The 16,390-nt window shown below is 36.3% G+C and overlaps 5 protein-coding genes across 5 annotated transcripts; 2 read left to right on the top strand and 3 right to left on the bottom strand.

Annotated features, from left to right (window-relative positions):
* Nucleotides 1–128: 128 nt before the first annotated feature.
* On the bottom strand, nucleotides 129–2,093 carry LOC18026612 (U2 small nuclear ribonucleoprotein B''). Its single transcript, XM_006410074.2, has 5 exons — nucleotides 1,897–2,093; nucleotides 1,355–1,527; nucleotides 873–966; nucleotides 683–759; nucleotides 129–529 (listed from the first exon to the last, which is right to left on the bottom strand). The coding sequence occupies exons 1-5, from the start codon at nucleotides 1,967–1,969 to the stop codon at nucleotides 260–262; spliced, it is 687 nt and encodes a 228-aa protein (XP_006410137.1). The 5' UTR covers nucleotides 1,970–2,093; the 3' UTR covers nucleotides 129–259.
* Nucleotides 2,094–2,327: 234 nt separating this feature from the next.
* Nucleotides 2,328–3,785, bottom strand: LOC18026611 (protein LURP-one-related 7). The gene is made up of 3 exons (XM_006410073.2): nucleotides 3,482–3,785; nucleotides 2,911–3,126; nucleotides 2,328–2,612 (listed from the first exon to the last, which is right to left on the bottom strand). The coding sequence occupies exons 1-3, from the start codon at nucleotides 3,704–3,706 to the stop codon at nucleotides 2,481–2,483; spliced, it is 573 nt and encodes a 190-aa protein (XP_006410136.1). The 5' UTR covers nucleotides 3,707–3,785; the 3' UTR covers nucleotides 2,328–2,480.
* LOC18026610 (RNA-directed DNA methylation 4) lies at nucleotides 2,330–6,529 on the bottom strand. Its single transcript, XM_006410072.2, has 12 exons — nucleotides 6,400–6,529; nucleotides 5,903–6,012; nucleotides 5,712–5,792; nucleotides 5,513–5,601; nucleotides 5,361–5,435; nucleotides 5,227–5,268; nucleotides 4,942–5,090; nucleotides 4,664–4,855; nucleotides 4,480–4,553; nucleotides 3,482–4,289; nucleotides 2,911–3,046; nucleotides 2,330–2,612 (listed from the first exon to the last, which is right to left on the bottom strand). Exons 2-10 carry the CDS (start codon nucleotides 6,006–6,008, stop codon nucleotides 4,015–4,017), a joined length of 1,083 nt encoding a protein of 360 aa, XP_006410135.1. The 5' UTR covers nucleotides 6,009–6,012; nucleotides 6,400–6,529; the 3' UTR covers nucleotides 2,330–2,612; nucleotides 2,911–3,046; nucleotides 3,482–4,014.
* A 4,140-nt stretch (nucleotides 6,530–10,669) lies between these two features.
* LOC18026609 (protein NUCLEAR FUSION DEFECTIVE 4) lies at nucleotides 10,670–12,648 on the top strand. Its single transcript, XM_006410071.2, has 2 exons — nucleotides 10,670–11,778; nucleotides 12,059–12,648. The coding sequence occupies exons 1-2, from the start codon at nucleotides 10,670–10,672 to the stop codon at nucleotides 12,585–12,587; spliced, it is 1,638 nt and encodes a 545-aa protein (XP_006410134.1). The 3' UTR covers nucleotides 12,588–12,648.
* Nucleotides 12,649–14,873: 2,225 nt separating this feature from the next.
* LOC18026608 (GDSL esterase/lipase At2g30310) lies at nucleotides 14,874–16,175 on the top strand. The gene is made up of 3 exons (XM_006410070.1): nucleotides 14,874–15,500; nucleotides 15,648–15,906; nucleotides 15,982–16,175. Exons 1-3 carry the CDS (start codon nucleotides 14,874–14,876, stop codon nucleotides 16,173–16,175), a joined length of 1,080 nt encoding a protein of 359 aa, XP_006410133.1.
* Nucleotides 16,176–16,390: the final 215 nt, after the last annotated feature.

Raw genomic sequence — 16,390 nt, 5'->3', positions numbered from 1 at the left:
TATATCCATGGTTGACCAATGAGATATTATTTTTTGATGGGTCGTCTCCTAAATCGTGATAAAATCTCCTGTGTGAAACCGCGTGTTTAAAGGTATCTTTCGCCATCGTTGATGACTAAGACCAGACATGTCGTTAACCAAACCGGGATCAATTGAACCAAAAGCGTCAAACCGGCGGTTATACACACCAGGTACAGTCTCATCATCATAATCTTTTAAAGACAAACAAAAATACAAAACAGTGTTTCCTTCTCTGTTCTTATTTCTTGGCAAAAGAGATGATCATTGGATTCTGGGGAGTGATCTTGAAACCCTGAAGAGCTTGCATAGCCATGGAAGATTGAACATCGTCTTCGTATTCCACAAACGCAATCCCTGGCTTTGCGTCGATCATTCTTATCTCTTTGAATCCCGGGTACTGTGCGAAGAGAAGCTGAAGCATCACGCTTGTTGTCTCGTGTGGAAGATTCTGAATGAAGAGTATGTTGTTTGGTGGCATCGCTTCTTGCCCGCTCGGCTGGAACGGAGGCTGTGTTATGATGCAGAGACAAAACGAAAAATCATCATCATCATCAACTCCAGATACAATAGAATATATTATATATTCAGAGCTCAAGGGATGCAACAATGGAATGAAAACCAGAAGATTGTTCTGAAGAAGGTGAGAAAAAAGAATACTTACCGCAGGGGCTGCTCCGTTCTGGGAAGTTGGGCCATTAGCCATGTTTGGTCCTTGGGTTTCTTCACGCTTTCTTTCAACTGAAAGTAACAGATGTAGTTTAGACGCAATCATGCAAGTGAGGGTTTTGAAGTTTATACCATTGAATCAAACATCTTAAAGACAAAATGCAGAGAGGAAAAACCAAAGTTACCTTTTTCTTCTTGCTTCCTCTTCTTATCTCTTGAAACGAAAGTTCCATCAGCTTTAGTAATACAATCTGACTTTGATTTTGCGTATTGTATGCGCTGCACTCAAAAGACAACACATTAAAACATTTTATAACATATCAAACCTGATTGGAAGCAGTTGAATAGTTCATACACTCGAAAGAGGCAAGATTTTAGTTTTAGTTATACAATGCACATAACAAACAGATCAAAGATTTTGACAGCAGACAACACAAGAGAATGTGATGAAGACGGGACTATAAACATCAAAACAACAAAATCGAAACACACACATATAAACTGATAAAAGATTGGGAAGAAAAACGGTGAGACAGAAATGCAAAAGACATATCCTTAAGCACTCCAATCGATTCATATGACAAACAGAAGCTCAATTTCAGGGAAATTCTAAAGAGTTTGGTAAACTCAGAGAGAAAATAGTTGAGAAAGGTGATTGGATACTGACCATTGGCTTATCATAGAAGGGGAAATTCTGCATCTGACGAACCGCATTACTAGCAGCAGTGACTTCACTAAATGCAACCCAAGCTTGTCCCCGGAGCTTTGGAGTCTTTAGAGCAACAACATCAAGAATCCTCCCAAACTGAGAGAACAAACAGTAAAGAGATCTCTTCAATTCTGGAAAACAAAATACCAAAGTTAGATAAACAAAACCCCAAAAGCATGAGATTGATATTGATACTGCCCTTAGCCAACACTAGAGAATTCGACTTCAATCGTGAAAGCAGGGATTATAAACATATATCTTCCTCATAACCTCATCACTAGATTTAATACGATTCCGAAACCCTAAAAGTTAGAGACGAACACTCTTTTAACAGCTAAAACAAAACAAAAATTCTAACACTCAGCACTATAGCAGCTGGATTAAGCTACAAGAGGGAAAACCTAACGGGAAACTACTGGTACAAGAAGCTCATGGAATGTTACAATATCTACGAGTTTCGAAATCGATAGAAGAATTCGGATAGAGAGAAGAGAAGTTACCTTCTTTCTTGATCTTTTCGTTGAGGTTTTTGATGTAGATTGACTGATTCGGTGGGATATCTGCCGTCAACATTTTTTCCGACTGTGTTTCGCGAAGATGACGACGATAGCGAGTCTGAATAATTTAGCGAGAGACCTAATGAGAAACGAGAGAGACGAGAAGAAGAAGTGTTTAAGAATTATGCTGTTTCCAGTTCCAGACTTCAAAACGACGCCGTCTCCATTTATGTTCGATGGTTTATGGTTTATACCTGGACCGACCGGACCGGATTGAATCAGACCGTAAATCGAATCAGTAGCCGGATTGGAATTTTGGCAATATTCCACAAATTTTGGAGTACATTATCCCAGGTCATTCAAAGTTTCAAACGAATTGTTTGACTCAAATTTAATAATTTTTTTTTCTTATCTTCAAACGATGACATCTAAAATCTCATGGGTCAAGGCCAGATTATAGAATCAACAAAGTGCAATCACCTCGTATCTACATTTTATGTGAGAGCCGATTGATGCAAAGTACTAAAATAATGTCTTTGCTCACATTTTTCTTTACACAGTTAGGAACGAAAGTGAGGACTTTTGTTTCATTTTCTTCCTTGAAGAAACACAGCCACCATTGCGACTACTAGAGAATGATCCATGGATCCTGGAAATATCGTTAGTCGAAACTTGCTTCTCCCTACGTAAATCTGCCTCAGCTTGTACATTAAACTAGTCTGCCACCAAATCAAAAGGAACAAAGATCACACTGAGGAAAAACTTCAAGCACAAAGAACAGAAATATCTTTTGACATTTTTTTCAGAATCCAACAAAAATATCTTCAAATGAACAAAAAATGTTGAATGTGTTTCTACAATCGTAAGGCTCAATGCTTTTACCATAACTACATCTCACATATTCCATCAGCAAGCAAGAACCAAAAGAGTATAATGTGTTCTTGTCTTATTTGAAAACTAATGATATCACGCTCAAAAGCTCTAGAAATTTGGATGTAATGGAGAGTTTGTTTTTACCTGCGCAACAATGGAATCTTGACTGTAAATGGTACATGATTTCTGAAAGGGACAACCTTTGATGACAAGATGTTGCAACGATTCTCCAGCGATATCATTGTTTGCAAATGAGACATCTAGCTCTGTTTTGCTGAACCTGTTCAATGTCCGCTTCACCGTTAGAACCAGCTCCTTACGCTTTGCGACATCTCCTTTATGTAATTCCCAAATTCCATTCTACATTCCAAAATACATACGTAGAGAGGTCCAAGCCATGACTAAGTGTCTCTATAACCATCAAACAAACTAACAAAACCAAAAGAATCGAAAGAATGTATGTGTACATCAAAATATGCACTTTCACATGTACATCAAAATCTTCATTATCATATTGTCAATCATCTTAGAAATGCAACATGAAAAATTTGTGTGTATGAATGAGTTTCACTGTGTAAGATAGACTCAAGTCAGGAACTGTCTAGAAGCTATTGCAGTAAGCTAATGGGTTTTTAACAAGCAACAACTATAGGAAAAGCAAAATCGATGAAACTGGGAACAAAATCAAATCTGTCGGAATTTATATACTGCTTACGTGGAGACGCGAGATGGAGAAAAGTGGAACACCGGAGGAATCAAGGAGTGATTTCAGGGAGGAGGAAGAGGATTTGCGGAGGATGAAGACAAGACGGTCGGAGGAATCGGCAAAGCCGAGATCGCCGGAGGAAAGACCGGGAAGCTTTTTGGAGGCGAAGAGATCGAATGGTATTCGCCGGAGATCGTCTGGGTCGGGGTGATAAGGAGTATCTGAATCCGCCATTTACATAATCTGATTCTAACAGTCAGAAGCGGAAGGTAGAAGAAGAAAGAAGACGACTACGACCAAGTGATGAGGCAGGCTGCTTATGTTCAACGCCAAATAGTTTTTTTTCTTTTTTGTTTTTTTGTCAACACGCCAAAATTGTCGTTGAAAATGATCAACCAAATTCCTGGGCCCAAAATTACACTTATGATAAAAGACAATGTCACATCTACCAATTTTTGGTTAGTTTTGTTTTTTGAACAATTTTGATTCACAGCCTTAACACTACTAAAGTCTTTTAACATCTTCATCTTGTAACACAAAGCTCACCGGTAAGACCATTTAGTGTACTCAAAGTCCTCCTCATCGCTGTCTCCATAACCATTCACATCCTCCTCTGCATAACCATCATACTCGTCGTCGTCTCCAAGGACCATTCTCACATGTCTTTTTGAAGTCTCCTCGTCTTCTGATGATTCATCAGAGGCTTCACTCTTCTCTTCTTCATCATCTTCTTCATCTTCTTCGTCTTCTTCTTCTTCTTCTTCTTCCTCGTCTTCAGAAATCTCTTCTGGATAATCGTTCCTTGGATGAGCTTCAGCTAAGTCATACAAAGATAAACATTCACACTTCTTTCCAAACCATAAAGAGATCATTGTACTATCAAATGAAAACAATGCCCCATTTGGTTGCAGGGTACTATCCAAAACAAGAAATGAAAAGCGTTATAAAGAAATGTCTAAGAAGGTCAACACGAAAGGCGTTAAGAATTTGCATGGTAAAAGCATTACCATTTGAATCATCAGAGTCGTAGTCTGATTCATCAAGTCCATCGCAGAATTCTTCTTCATCTTCGACTATGACACTGGAAAAAAAAAAAAAAAAAGAAACCCAGGAATCCATATTAGCAAGTGACACTAGTCAAACACGACAAAGTGAAAGGGTTGTTAGAAGGAAAGAAAGAAAAATACTCACAGAGGAAACTGGTGCTTAGAACTGTCTTCACTGATATCCATGTCTTCGTTTACAGCATAGTAATCATAAACGTATTCTTCGGTATGAGTAGAACGGATATCAGCTTCAATCTCTTCAGCTGCTGTTGGAATAAACTCTTTAAGGAGAGGCAAGAAACTAGCCAGCATTCTCTGGTCCTCCAAGGATGTAATCCTAGAGGAAGAGAGAAAATGCACCTTAAATTACTGTGTTTCTTCATGCACATCTTAATTACAAACGCATATTACTAGAGAACTTACTCTGGTGCATCTTCTGGTCTTTCTTCAGCATCAACACGAACAACGTCATAGAAATTACATCTCTCATGAATTTCTTTATCATGGATGCCTTCCTTGTTTCCCTTCCTACTCCGCCATATTTGCTCAAACCGAGCATTCTGTGCAGCAATCTAATAGATAGTGAAACTTTTGATTAATTGATTATACAAGTCTCGAGTTAGCTACATACAAGGGTACTTGGATACTCTCCTAAGATGTTAATCTCAGATAAACTTTATGAAATGTTCATGACCAAGAGCCAGATACCTGTTGCTGCTCTACAGCTTTGGTCAGGCGCTGTTCCTTTCTCTGCAGACCCAAAAAAAGAAAAGGAGTTTAAGCTATCATTCGAGTAGCAGTCAAAAGATAGAGAATCAGGAATCAGGACTAAAACAACATACATTGTCTTTCTTGAAAGCAATTCTCCGCTCCTCAGACTTTCTCTTACTGCAACTGTGCTCATTAAGATCAGACTCCTACAGAACACACAACGACGAGAATCAGAACATACAAAACAACAACATGCAACCAGAACCAAAAAAAAATTACTCACAAAGAAAGAGTGGATGATGTCAATCGTGGTTTCAGAGTTTGTGACTGTCTCCAAATGCCGCACAAGCACCTTCTTGGGCTTCACATCCTCTGCCACAGAAGAACACATATATCGTCATCAACAACATTCTAAGTTTCACCGAGTCCAAACCATCATCATCATACAAAACCAAAAAGGCCATAGATGATATAAAAGTTACCTTTCTCTTTTGAATCGGAAATAGATAGCTTCGATAAGTCAAGAAACGCCCGTTTGAGTGGCCTTTCATTGATCTCCAACCCTAATTACCATAAAAATTTCAGCTTTCCTCCTTTCCGCACAATAGATACTCACATAGATCCAAAGAGAATTTCCTACCAAAGATAGAGAGCAAAGATAGAGAAAACTTACAGAAAGCATCGAGTGGAGACTGTCCAACTTTACGTTTAACCCTAACAATCACAGGTTTCTCTCCTACATCCTTCTGAGTCGAAGAGCTTTCACCCACCGAAGCCATTGTTCTAAAACATCAAAACAACAACATCAAACATCTACTGTGGAATTCGCCGCTAATTTATTAACTTCTCATTGTTTTTACAGTTTCAAAAAACACAACTTTATAATCAAACCCACGAAAACATTATTCTGAATCCAGAAATAAAATGCAATAGCTTCTGGCCACAAAACCCTTTAGAGTTCTTACAAGTGGAATCTCTCAGGCGAAGACAATTTTTAACTGAAATTTTAATTATGGACATATCTGGTGAACTACAGTAACCAGTCTACTTGATTCACAACAAAGGAATCATCTTTAAAATCAAGTTTGATGTTACCAAGAAAGAGAGACGAGAAGAAGATAGAACCGAGAGAGAGAGAATCGCGAAGAGAGGGAAAGAAAAGTCGCGTACCTAGGATTCGAGTCTTCTGAGTTTCCGGTGTCAGAGTCCCAGTCACCGGAAACTCCAGAGTCCAGAGGCAGGGTTCTGGTCGCCTGGGAGGGACGAAGGGGCTACGAGAAGAAAGTTAGAGAAAGAGACACAGAACTGAGGTAGACCAAAACCATATAATTTAATAAACCGCTTGGAAACTATCCGGTTAAAAGAATTCGGTTTTATGAATTCGATGGGGTTATTTGGGATAGCCGAACCGAATACTGAATGTCGCCATTCAAATCAACTAGAAAAATTCGGATATTGGGCTTCATAGGCCCATAAAATATGAAATGCTGATTTGTCTTCACCAATATAAATGAAGAGATGTTTTACGATCAAATCTTTTGAACGAAGTTAGTTAGAAATGAAAACTACATCAGTTTAAAAGGTGGTTAAGAAGAAAAATAATATAACATGGTTGATAATATATTATATATAATAGCGACTAGCGAGTAAAGTGTTTTAATGGGAAGCATTATTTAATTTCGCGTATTTTCGTTCGTTCTTTTGTTATATATAAAAGCGACTAGCGACTAGCGTATTTCGTTCTACTCTTTTGTTATTATGGATTATGTAATATGTTATATGTAGTTGATTCACAACAAGAAAACACTCCATTTACAACAATTATATTCTTTGTAAAATCGTTACAAACAGGGCTTACCATTATTTTACGACAAAATCGTAATCATTGTAAAATCGTCGCAATCGATAATTATTTATTATTTATTATTTTATATTTAAAATAATAATTATCGGTGGTGGTCGGTGTCTCCGGTGGTGATCGGTGTCTCCGGTGGTGGCCGGTGGTCGCCGGTGGTAGTCGCTGTGGTCGCCAGTGGTGGCCGATGGTCACCGGTGATGACCCGTGGTGGCCGGTGGTGTGGCAGGTGGTGTGGCCGGTAGTTATTCTGATGTTAGTGATACACTGATTGTTTAATAGTTATGAGTAGATATATATATATATACAAGAAAAATTTTTCCAAAACTACCGATATGGGACTTTGTATCTTTTATGAAATCGTTGTAAAATCGTTGCAATTTACGACGATTTTTTAAAAATTAAATAAAAAATAAATAAATAAATCGTCGTAACATCGTTGCAATTTACGATGATTTGTTTTTTTAAAAAATAAATAAATTAGAAAAAAATCAAATCGTCGTAAATTGCGACGATTTTACAACATTTTAATTTTTTTTTTAATTATTTTCTAAAAACAAAACATTGTCGTAAAAACGTCGTAAATAGAGACGGTTTTACAACGATTTTCTTTGCAACGAATTAACGACGATTGTATGCTAAATCGTCGTTAATTCGTCGTTAATTTGCGACGATAATAATTTGTCGTAAAAAATCGTTGCTAACTCTGTCTTTTTTTGTAGTGCATGTTCTATATGTCTGATGAGAATGTAACCGGAGTAAACCGGCACGCATGATTGGATCAACAAGGTCGAGATGGATATATTGCTTTTAAATAGAAAAAAATTGTGGAAACTTATGTGTTATTACGCTCTTAGATCTTAAGTAAGACCTCTAAATTCTAATTTATCTTCGTAAACTTTATTTTTTTTTAGAAAAAGAGCATAAAGAAACTTGATTTCTTTTTTTCCGCTTAAGGGTTCGATTTGAATGTTTCAGTTAAGGTAGTAGCAAATGTTTAGTTTGGTGATATTTTAAATGTGTTAATAGTCTTCGAAAATTAAAAAGAGTTGAAGATAAGCCGAATTGGCAACTGGAGTAACACTGGAGTTGGTGATCCGTGTGAAATTATTGGAAAATATTCTGATGAAGAACGGACAGTTGGACATCAATCAACGAGATATATACGACTTCTTTCTTTTGCTGTCTTTAACATTCTTTCTCGTACTTTGTCTTCATATTTTATTCATATTTTCTTTTTTTGTTGCAATGAGAATTCTACTAATATTATATAGATTCCCGCGTAGAAATCATAGGACAAAGTGACACTAGGCAAGAAATTTAGGTTAATGAATTGCTAGTCGGTTTCGATCCTAAACCTTTGCCATGGTGCGCGTTTCCGAGAAACAAGGGCATTAATTAACATTTCTGTTTATCATAAAACGTGAAAGAAAATGAAAGTATATATCAATCACGCCTTTTAATTTAGTTGTGAACATTATATAATTTAATTGTATATTTATATGCCAATTGTGAATTACGGACTATTATATATCAAGAATTTGAAATAAAATTGTGTGGCCGTACTAATTTATTGGGTAGACTTTAATTAAATAGTATTTGAATATACTCTATCATTGTGTGAAATACAAATAAATGAGCAAATGTCGCGTAGAATTATATCGTCATATTTATTCCCTACATTTTTTTTTGTCACAATACGTGCTTTGTTGTAAGTATTTCCAATAATGTTGAATTTTGGAAAATTTAGATGAGTGCATTTATGTATTATTCTTTTTACTATGATATAGATTTGGTATAGTTGCAGTTTAAAACTATAAATAAAAACGAAAAACAGATTAAAAAATAAAATTGTAGTTTACAAGTTTGTCTATTAATATTGCATATGTACGGCTTATTCAGGACGGTGCTTTCAGCGGCCAAAAAATAGACGTCAATGGATTCAGTTTGCGAAATCTAATATTGTGGATTCTGTAAGATGTAGACACGATCCATCAAAATGGACTAAGTTCACTGAACTCTTAGTTCTAAATGGCATCTCTAGTCTCATATTAATCCAAGCAAAGATACATACTCTGTCTCTAATATAACTTCTTTCATGTTAGGATTTTAGAGATATAAAATTTAATTGAGTATTGAACATCTTAAGTACCTCCAAAAGGAAAAACATGCTAGTATTTTAGATATATTAAAAAAAGATATAAAGTTATATACTTGGTAACTTGATGATTGTTTGTTGTGGACATATTGTCCTCAAGTTATATGATGAAACAATATTACTTGATTGCATGTCGTCGTCTATACTTGTAGAACCCAATCTGAAATTGTAGAATGATGTTTATGTTACTTGAACATGCACTTCGGGCTATACGCATTAGCAAACAAATGAATAATCATAATTTTATTCGGTAAAAAATGATATTTTTACGAAAAGATCAAACACATTAAGATTGATTGCTACACGAATCATGATCATCTCAAGAAAGGGTTTATAATTTCTTCTGATTCGGACAGAGTTACAAATTATCTATGTGCTACAAATTTTTGGTCACAAGATCTTTCCACCTTAAGATAAGACGTTGATGTAATTTTAACCATCTTGCTCGTTATAAAAGCTTTCTACGTATACTTTTTACTTTTAATGAAAAAACCAGATTTATAACTAATTATGTTTTCTCTGGTTAACACTCACGCCTAATTAATGTTTTGCCTAGATAGGCTTTCTATCTAATTAGTGACCTCCCTAACTCTCCTATTTTAATTTTTCTTTTCAATTACTTATGATTAAGTTTGTTTAAAAAAAAAATATATAATTGAGTAATTGACTATTTATTTATTAGGCTAAGCTTCTTCCGAAAACATGGCTGGAAATGAATGTGGCTGATACCAAGTATGTAGCTAAGAAAAAGAAGAAGATTAAACCAAGCATGTAAATTAACGTTAGTAATAATGTAATATCCGTACTTTTTTGTTTGATAATTAAAAAAAAAGTCTTTTTCTTTCTCTTCAAAATAGAATAAGATGTCTTTCATCCATCCAGGATTACATACAAATCTTTTTTTATCTGAGATTACATACACAAATCTATTAACTTAAAAAATTTTGTTTATCAGCTGTAAGATTATCCGAACTTATTTTCCAGCAGTAATCAAATAGATAATGTTCCGTAAGAATAAACGTTAAAATAAAATAGAAGTACAAAAATTATAAATAGAAAAATTACATAACCGCTGGTGAAATACCATATACTAAAATAAGTAGCTAAAATGGAATAAATAAAAGGCGGCAACATCAGCATTAATTTAAATACTAACAAATAGCTAAAAAATGTAAAAATAACACAAAAAAAGGCAACATCAGTATTAAATTTAAACTTTTAACTAAATCTCAATTTCCTCTTGCCTTTTCTTGAATAACAAACTAACCACACCGTCATAACACTAAAATCATATTAGCTAGAATTATAAAATCGTAATCAAACCTCTGAGTTATAAATACAAATCCCCCTCAACGAGTGATATACTAAAAAACTTCACAATAATCTTTTTTTTTTTATCAACCGACATAACCACTCTCTCAAGAAACATGTCTCCAAACGTTCTCCGGTGGTTTAGCCTCGTCGCTCTTCTCTGGCTTCAATCTCTCAACGGCACAAACTTGAGTTTCCCTGCTTACTCTTCACAGCTCAAAGAGTTTCTCTCAATCTCTCAGTTTAAACTCAACTACCTCTCTTTTGCCTCCGACGCCGGAAAAGTCCTCGGTTTTATCTCCGGAATCGCCGCCGTTCATCTTCCTCTACCACTCGTGCTTCTTGCCGGAGGTTCTTTAGGCTTCGCTGGCTACGGTCTTCAGTATCTCTGCATCGTCAAGAAGATGTTCACTTTATCGTTTTATCAGATCTGGGGCTTGAGTTTCTTGGCCGGAAACAGTATCTGCTGGATCAACACGGCTTGTTACATCGTAGCCATCAACAGTTTTCCGGTGAATCGTCAAGTTGCCGTGGGGATCACGGCGAGTTATCAAGGTCTGAGCGGGAAAATATACACCGACATAGTCCACACGTTCTTCTACTCGTCTCAACGTGAAGCCGCTTCTGGCTATCTCTTGCTCAACTCTCTCGTTCCTTTGATCGGTTGTCTCGTGACGGCTCCTATGTTGATGAGAGGCGTGAAAACTACGTTTTCTGCGTCTGGGGACGTAAAAGTCGGGTTCGTGGTTTTGTTCGGTGTGACTATAGCCACAGGAATTTACGCCGTGGCCACGAGTCTTGTCCCGGCTCCTGCGGTTTTAGTACTCGTAGGCATTGTTTTGCTTCTTCTTGCTCCTCTCGCTATTCCAATTGGAGTTAGACTCGAGGAGGTTAAGTCGTCAAGAAGAATTCAACAAAAGGTACACGACTTGGAAGCTCCAATAGAAGAAGAACAAACGAAAGAAGAAGAAGAGTTTGATGAGAAGGCAATAGTTGGAGTTAAAGAAGAAGTCGAGTGGACAAAACTATGGAAGAAACTCGATTTTTGGATATATTTTGGACTTTATTTGTTTGGTCCAACGGTCGGGCTAGTGTTTATGAACAATCTTGGTCAGATCGCTGAATCTCGTGGCTGCACAGCGACCACTTCCTTGGTCGCTCTCTCGTCTTCGTTCGGGTTTTTCGGCCGCTTGCTTCCTTCCTTACTCGACTACTTCTTCTCTAGGTAAAATCATTTCCCTTTTTTTTTTTTTCCTTCTTTTTAGTTTTCTTACCTTTTTGATTAATTAGGAAAATATTAATAGAACCTAAAATCAATTATTCCTTCATAATACAACTACGTTGACCTAGCACGTACAATTATAACATATGTTGCATTCCTTGCATCTACGTGTCTGGTCTGATTCATTGAATAACCTCTGACAAATCGACACACATCTTTATAATTTTGTTTTCCCTAACTTATCGGAATTTATTCTAACTCTATTATTTTATATTCATTACAGGAGCAAATACATGCCATCAAGCCCAGTTTCTATGGCCGTCTCACTGGTTGCCATGGTTGCTTCGTTTCTGCTTCTCCTCATTGACTCCAACATCGCTCTATACGTCAGCACGGCAATGATCGGCATCTTCTCTGGAGCCTTGACTTCTCTCTCCGTCACAATGACTGCAGAGCTTTTTGGGACAAAACACTTTGGAGTTAACCACAATATTGTTGTTGGAAGTATTCCAATTGGTTCTTTCGCTTTCGGTTTATTAGCCGCTAAAGGTTACCGCGACGGAGCAGCCATCTCCTTTGGTTCTGACGGCAAGTGTTATGGGATGTTATGCTTTCAAACCACTTTGATCTTCTGGGGAATGCTCTGTTCTATCGCCGCCATTCTTGCTACGGTTTTGTATGTGCGCAACCGCAAGTTCTACTCGAAGAAACCAGAAGAGACGCAACAAATTTTGAAAGAGGAAACACATTGTTCTCCATCGGTTAATTCACGCGACTTTGTCAAACAGTGGGATTTTTTGGTACCAAACTAATTTTGGTGATAGTTTGCGTTTTTGTTATAAACCGATGGTGAGAAAGTAAATATTTTGTATAGAAGAGACATGCAGTATAAAATAGATAGAGATGAAAAAAGGATGTAAAGACTGATTTTTGTATAAAGATCCTTTTTTAGTTCTTATAAGTTGGATGATAGCAAATTTAATTTGGTGCAAAAAAGGTTCAACATAAAATTATGCTTGTTGCTAGATTAGTGTAAGATCATTTATGAATGTTGAAGAATTTAAAACGACTGTGTTTGAATATAAGTGGGAAATATGACTTGACGAAATTTCGGGTGAGTCCAATTAATATATATGAACATAATATTCTGTTGGTAGTAGTAGTTGATGGTAATGTTGGTTTCGAACGTGGGTCCAAGAAATATTGATCATGCGGCTGTTATTTTAGTGATTTTAATTCTGATGTGAACAAGATTTAATTTATGGGGGACCCAAACACTAATCAATCAATTCTCACCGAAATCAAATTATTTGTATTACTCTATGAGGTCCATATTTTTTAATTCGTAAGTGATTATTAGACGTCGTCAGTTTAAACATTTTGTGAGAGAGAAACGACGTGAACGTATTCACCCACAAGGCGGCCACCTAAACCAATATATGGTCGAGATCACGACATGCATGATTTACGCAGAATTTAAGATTTGAGCTTCTTACCTATATAGTTTATATGCCATAAATAATTTTTTTCATTCATTGTAATTGAAGCGTGTGACACTTCTTATGGGTAAAATATTGAAATTTAATGTGTTATAGAATGCTTTAGCCTCGTGGCGTGTATATTAGCCTGGTGATTTATATACTATTCTTGTCGTCGTGTTATAACTCTAATACAAACTCGGCAATGTGTGAACTGTAGAAAGATGATGCTACATTATTTGTTGAGGTCACATATCGCTTACTAAAAAATATGCGATATCTGTGATTTGAATTGGCTTTAATATTTACATTACATATGAATACGAAGTTTTTCTATCGAATGTTAAAATCCTATTATTTAACTGTATGTAGTGGTCCATAGAAGCTAGATATATAAAAGAGTAAAATAATCCAGATTTTAAAGTTCGGATGTGAATAATTTTCAAAATATTTATCCAGGTGTAAATAACTTAGAAACGGAAATGAAAATACAGATTTTATGAGCCATCAACCCAAACACTAAGAAGATGCATAAGACATGGTATTAGGAGGCAAATGATTTGACAAATGCGTGGAATCTGATGTGACAAAGACTTGCCAAGGAAGATCTTATGCAGATATTTAAATATACATTGTGGAAAGATCAGAAAAGGATGAAGCTAATGAATTGATGGTATTAGCTTTGCCCAAAACCTATCATAGAATAATTTTTTTTCGAAGTTAAACCTTTAACATGTAAATTTGCTACGAATTTTTTTCCACTCTTATGAAAGTTTCGTGTATATGGTCTATAATATTTCGTCTCTTGGTGTTCGGGACCATCCATTAATATATAGATATATCATTTTTTTTTCTGAATAGAGTCAACTAGCTAGCGATACTGAATACTTTCGAACAGTGGTAGATCTCAAAAAAGTTTTTTACCAGAGTATAATACAATTAATTTTGAGTAATACTTGTATAAAAAATAATTTCTTTAATTATGCTTCTTTGTTTAGTATTGTTTAGAGTCAACTAGCGATACTGAATACTCTCGGTCTCGGAACCATTAAAACTACAAATTATTTGGCAAACAAATGTGTGAAGCAAAATCTTGCCTTTCTATATTTTCATAGGCATGTCACGAACGCTCTAAACAAGCTAACGAAGGCATTTTGTCTTCAGCTCAGAAAAGTTATACAAAACTATGCCCTAAAATAAAATAAAACTAATAGTTTAAGTCTGTAAAAAATATTAATTAATTTATGTAGTTCTAATGATATTTTTTTTTCTTACAGAATATTCTGTCTTTTCAATTTGCTGAGATATTAAACTAGACCAACGACGACTAAAAAAAAAAGAAAAATTCGATTAACAAAATGTCTAGTTGCAGTTTCTTCTGTTTTGACCATAGTCTAGTTATCTTTAATTAGATTTCAAGATAGAAATCTCCTGGTATTTTTTTTTTCCTTTTTCTATTTGATTTTCAGTTTCAAGAAAAACAAACGTACAAAATAAGAGAAACCAGCATGTACAAAAACCAACTCAGTCCAATACAAAAGGTCAAAACTCATTCCCCTATATATAATTAACTCACACATTTCAAATTTAGTAAAAACAATCAATCAAAATACTTTCACAATGTGTGCATCTAAAACTACAGCTCTTGGTCTCTTCGTTGCAACACTTATAGCGTCTTGCAACGCTGCCGCAAACGTCACAACAAAACCACTTTTCCCGGCGATTCTAATCTTCGGCGACTCAACCGCAGACACAGGCAACAACAACTACCATTTACAAGCCGTCTTCAAGGCTAAGCATCTCCCTTACGGCGTTGATCTCCCCGGCCATGAAGCTAACGGAAGGTTCTCTAATGGAAAGCTAATCTCTGATGTCCTCGCCTCCAAACTCAACATCAAAGAGTTTGTTCCTCCGTTTCTACAACCTAACATCTCCGACCAAGACATTGTCACCGGAGTCTGTTTTGCATCTGCCGGCGCAGGTTACGATGACCGGACCTCGCTCTCCAGCAAGGCCATCCCGGTCTCGAAACAACCAAGCATGTTTAAGGATTACATTGCTCGTCTCAAAAATATCGTAGGAGACAAGAAAGCAATGGAGATCATTAACAACGCTTTAGTGGTCATAAGCGCAGGGCCAAATGACTTCATCTTGAACTTTTACGATATCCCAACAAGGCGTCTTGAGTACCCTGATATCTATGGTTACCAAGATTTTGTCCTCAAAAGGGTTGACGGTTTTGTCCGGGTAATGTCTCAAATATCTTTGTTTTCTTGATTGATCTAGAGGTTAGTTTCTCATGTAGGTCTGAGACCAATGTATGTTGCTCTAGAGCTACTTTTCATATTTTTTATTATGTTGATTCTTTGGAATGTTGTCCTCTTGTGTGTACAGGAGCTTTATAGTTTAGGTTGCCGGAATATTGTGGTCGGAGGGTTGGCGCCGATGGGATGTTTACCGGTCCAAATGACCGCTAAAATGAGAAACGTTTTGAGATTTTGTGTGGAGCAAGAGAACAAAGACTCCGTCTTGTACAATCAGAAACTTATGAAGAAACTACCTGAGATCGAAGCCTCTCTACCAGGAAGCAAGTTTCTTTACGCCAACGTCTATGACCCTGTGATGGACATGATCCAAAACCCTAGTAAATATGGTATATATCATTTCTTCCTTGTCTTGCAAGTCATCAGAATCTCCTATTGACTCATGGTCGTTAAAATGAAAACAGGGTTCAAGGAGACGAAGAAAGGATGTTGCGGAACAGGGTACTTGGAAACGAGCTTCATGTGCAATGTCCTTTCAAAGACTTGTCCGAATCATGCGGATCACTTGTTTTGGGACTCGATTCATCCCTCGGAAGCTGCTTACAAACACCTTGGCAACTTCGTGGATGCTCAGATTCGTGGCTGGATTAAGGCTTAAGTCACTACAAGTTAAGAAATTAATCAATTTAAAATGCATATTGTCTTGGAAATGATGCAAGGCACAAATCTATGGCCCTATGGTGATATATGTAACCAATGGGTGCTTTATATTGGACTATGATTGGAATTTTTTTATATTTGATTGATACTATCTCATACAAGATAGCGTAGGCTACAAAGATTTTTAGTACTTAATCATGAAGTGAACTAGGT

Source organism: Eutrema salsugineum, unplaced genomic scaffold (assembly GCF_000478725.1).
Source record: "Eutrema salsugineum unplaced genomic scaffold, Eutsalg1_0 scaffold_10, whole genome shotgun sequence".
Lineage (NCBI taxonomy): Eukaryota > Viridiplantae > Streptophyta > Magnoliopsida > Brassicales > Brassicaceae > Eutrema > Eutrema salsugineum.
Note: the sequence above shows the minus strand (reverse complement) of the source record. Positions and strands in the feature narration are given on the sequence as shown.

Excerpts from the sequence above, each read along its gene's own strand:
- LOC18026610 (XM_006410072.2), bottom strand. The coding sequence starts at position 6,008 with ATGGCTTCGGTGGGTGAAAGCTCTTCGACTCAGAAGGATGTAGGAGAG. Across the intron at positions 5,793-5,902 it reads GTCTCCACTCGATGCTTTCT|GGTTGGAGATCAATGAAAGG; the intron begins GTAAGTTTTCTC and ends TATGGTAATTAG. Across the intron at positions 5,602-5,711 it reads TTCCGATTCAAAAGAGAAAG|AGGATGTGAAGCCCAAGAAG; the intron begins GTAACTTTTATA and ends CTTCTGTGGCAG.
- LOC18026608 (XM_006410070.1), top strand. The coding sequence starts at position 14,874 with ATGTGTGCATCTAAAACTACAGCTCTTGGTCTCTTCGTTGCAACACTT. Across the intron at positions 15,501-15,647 it reads GGGTTGACGGTTTTGTCCGG|GAGCTTTATAGTTTAGGTTG; the intron begins GTAATGTCTCAA and ends TTGTGTGTACAG. Across the intron at positions 15,907-15,981 it reads CCAAAACCCTAGTAAATATG|GGTTCAAGGAGACGAAGAAA; the intron begins GTATATATCATT and ends AAATGAAAACAG.
- LOC18026609 (XM_006410071.2), top strand. The coding sequence starts at position 10,670 with ATGTCTCCAAACGTTCTCCGGTGGTTTAGCCTCGTCGCTCTTCTCTGG. Across the intron at positions 11,779-12,058 it reads CTCGACTACTTCTTCTCTAG|GAGCAAATACATGCCATCAA; the intron begins GTAAAATCATTT and ends TATTCATTACAG.
- LOC18026611 (XM_006410073.2), bottom strand. The coding sequence starts at position 3,706 with ATGGCGGATTCAGATACTCCTTATCACCCCGACCCAGACGATCTCCGG. Across the intron at positions 3,127-3,481 it reads TCTCCATCTCGCGTCTCCAC|AATGGAATTTGGGAATTACA; the intron begins GTAAGCAGTATA and ends TTTGGAATGTAG. Across the intron at positions 2,613-2,910 it reads AAGATTCCATTGTTGCGCAG|ACTAGTTTAATGTACAAGCT; the intron begins GTAAAAACAAAC and ends ATTTGGTGGCAG.
- LOC18026612 (XM_006410074.2), bottom strand. The coding sequence starts at position 1,969 with ATGTTGACGGCAGATATCCCACCGAATCAGTCAATCTACATCAAAAAC. Across the intron at positions 967-1,354 it reads CCTTCTATGATAAGCCAATG|CGCATACAATACGCAAAATC; the intron begins GTCAGTATCCAA and ends TTTTGAGTGCAG. Across the intron at positions 760-872 it reads GAGGAAGCAAGAAGAAAAAG|TTGAAAGAAAGCGTGAAGAA; the intron begins GTAACTTTGGTT and ends TGTTACTTTCAG.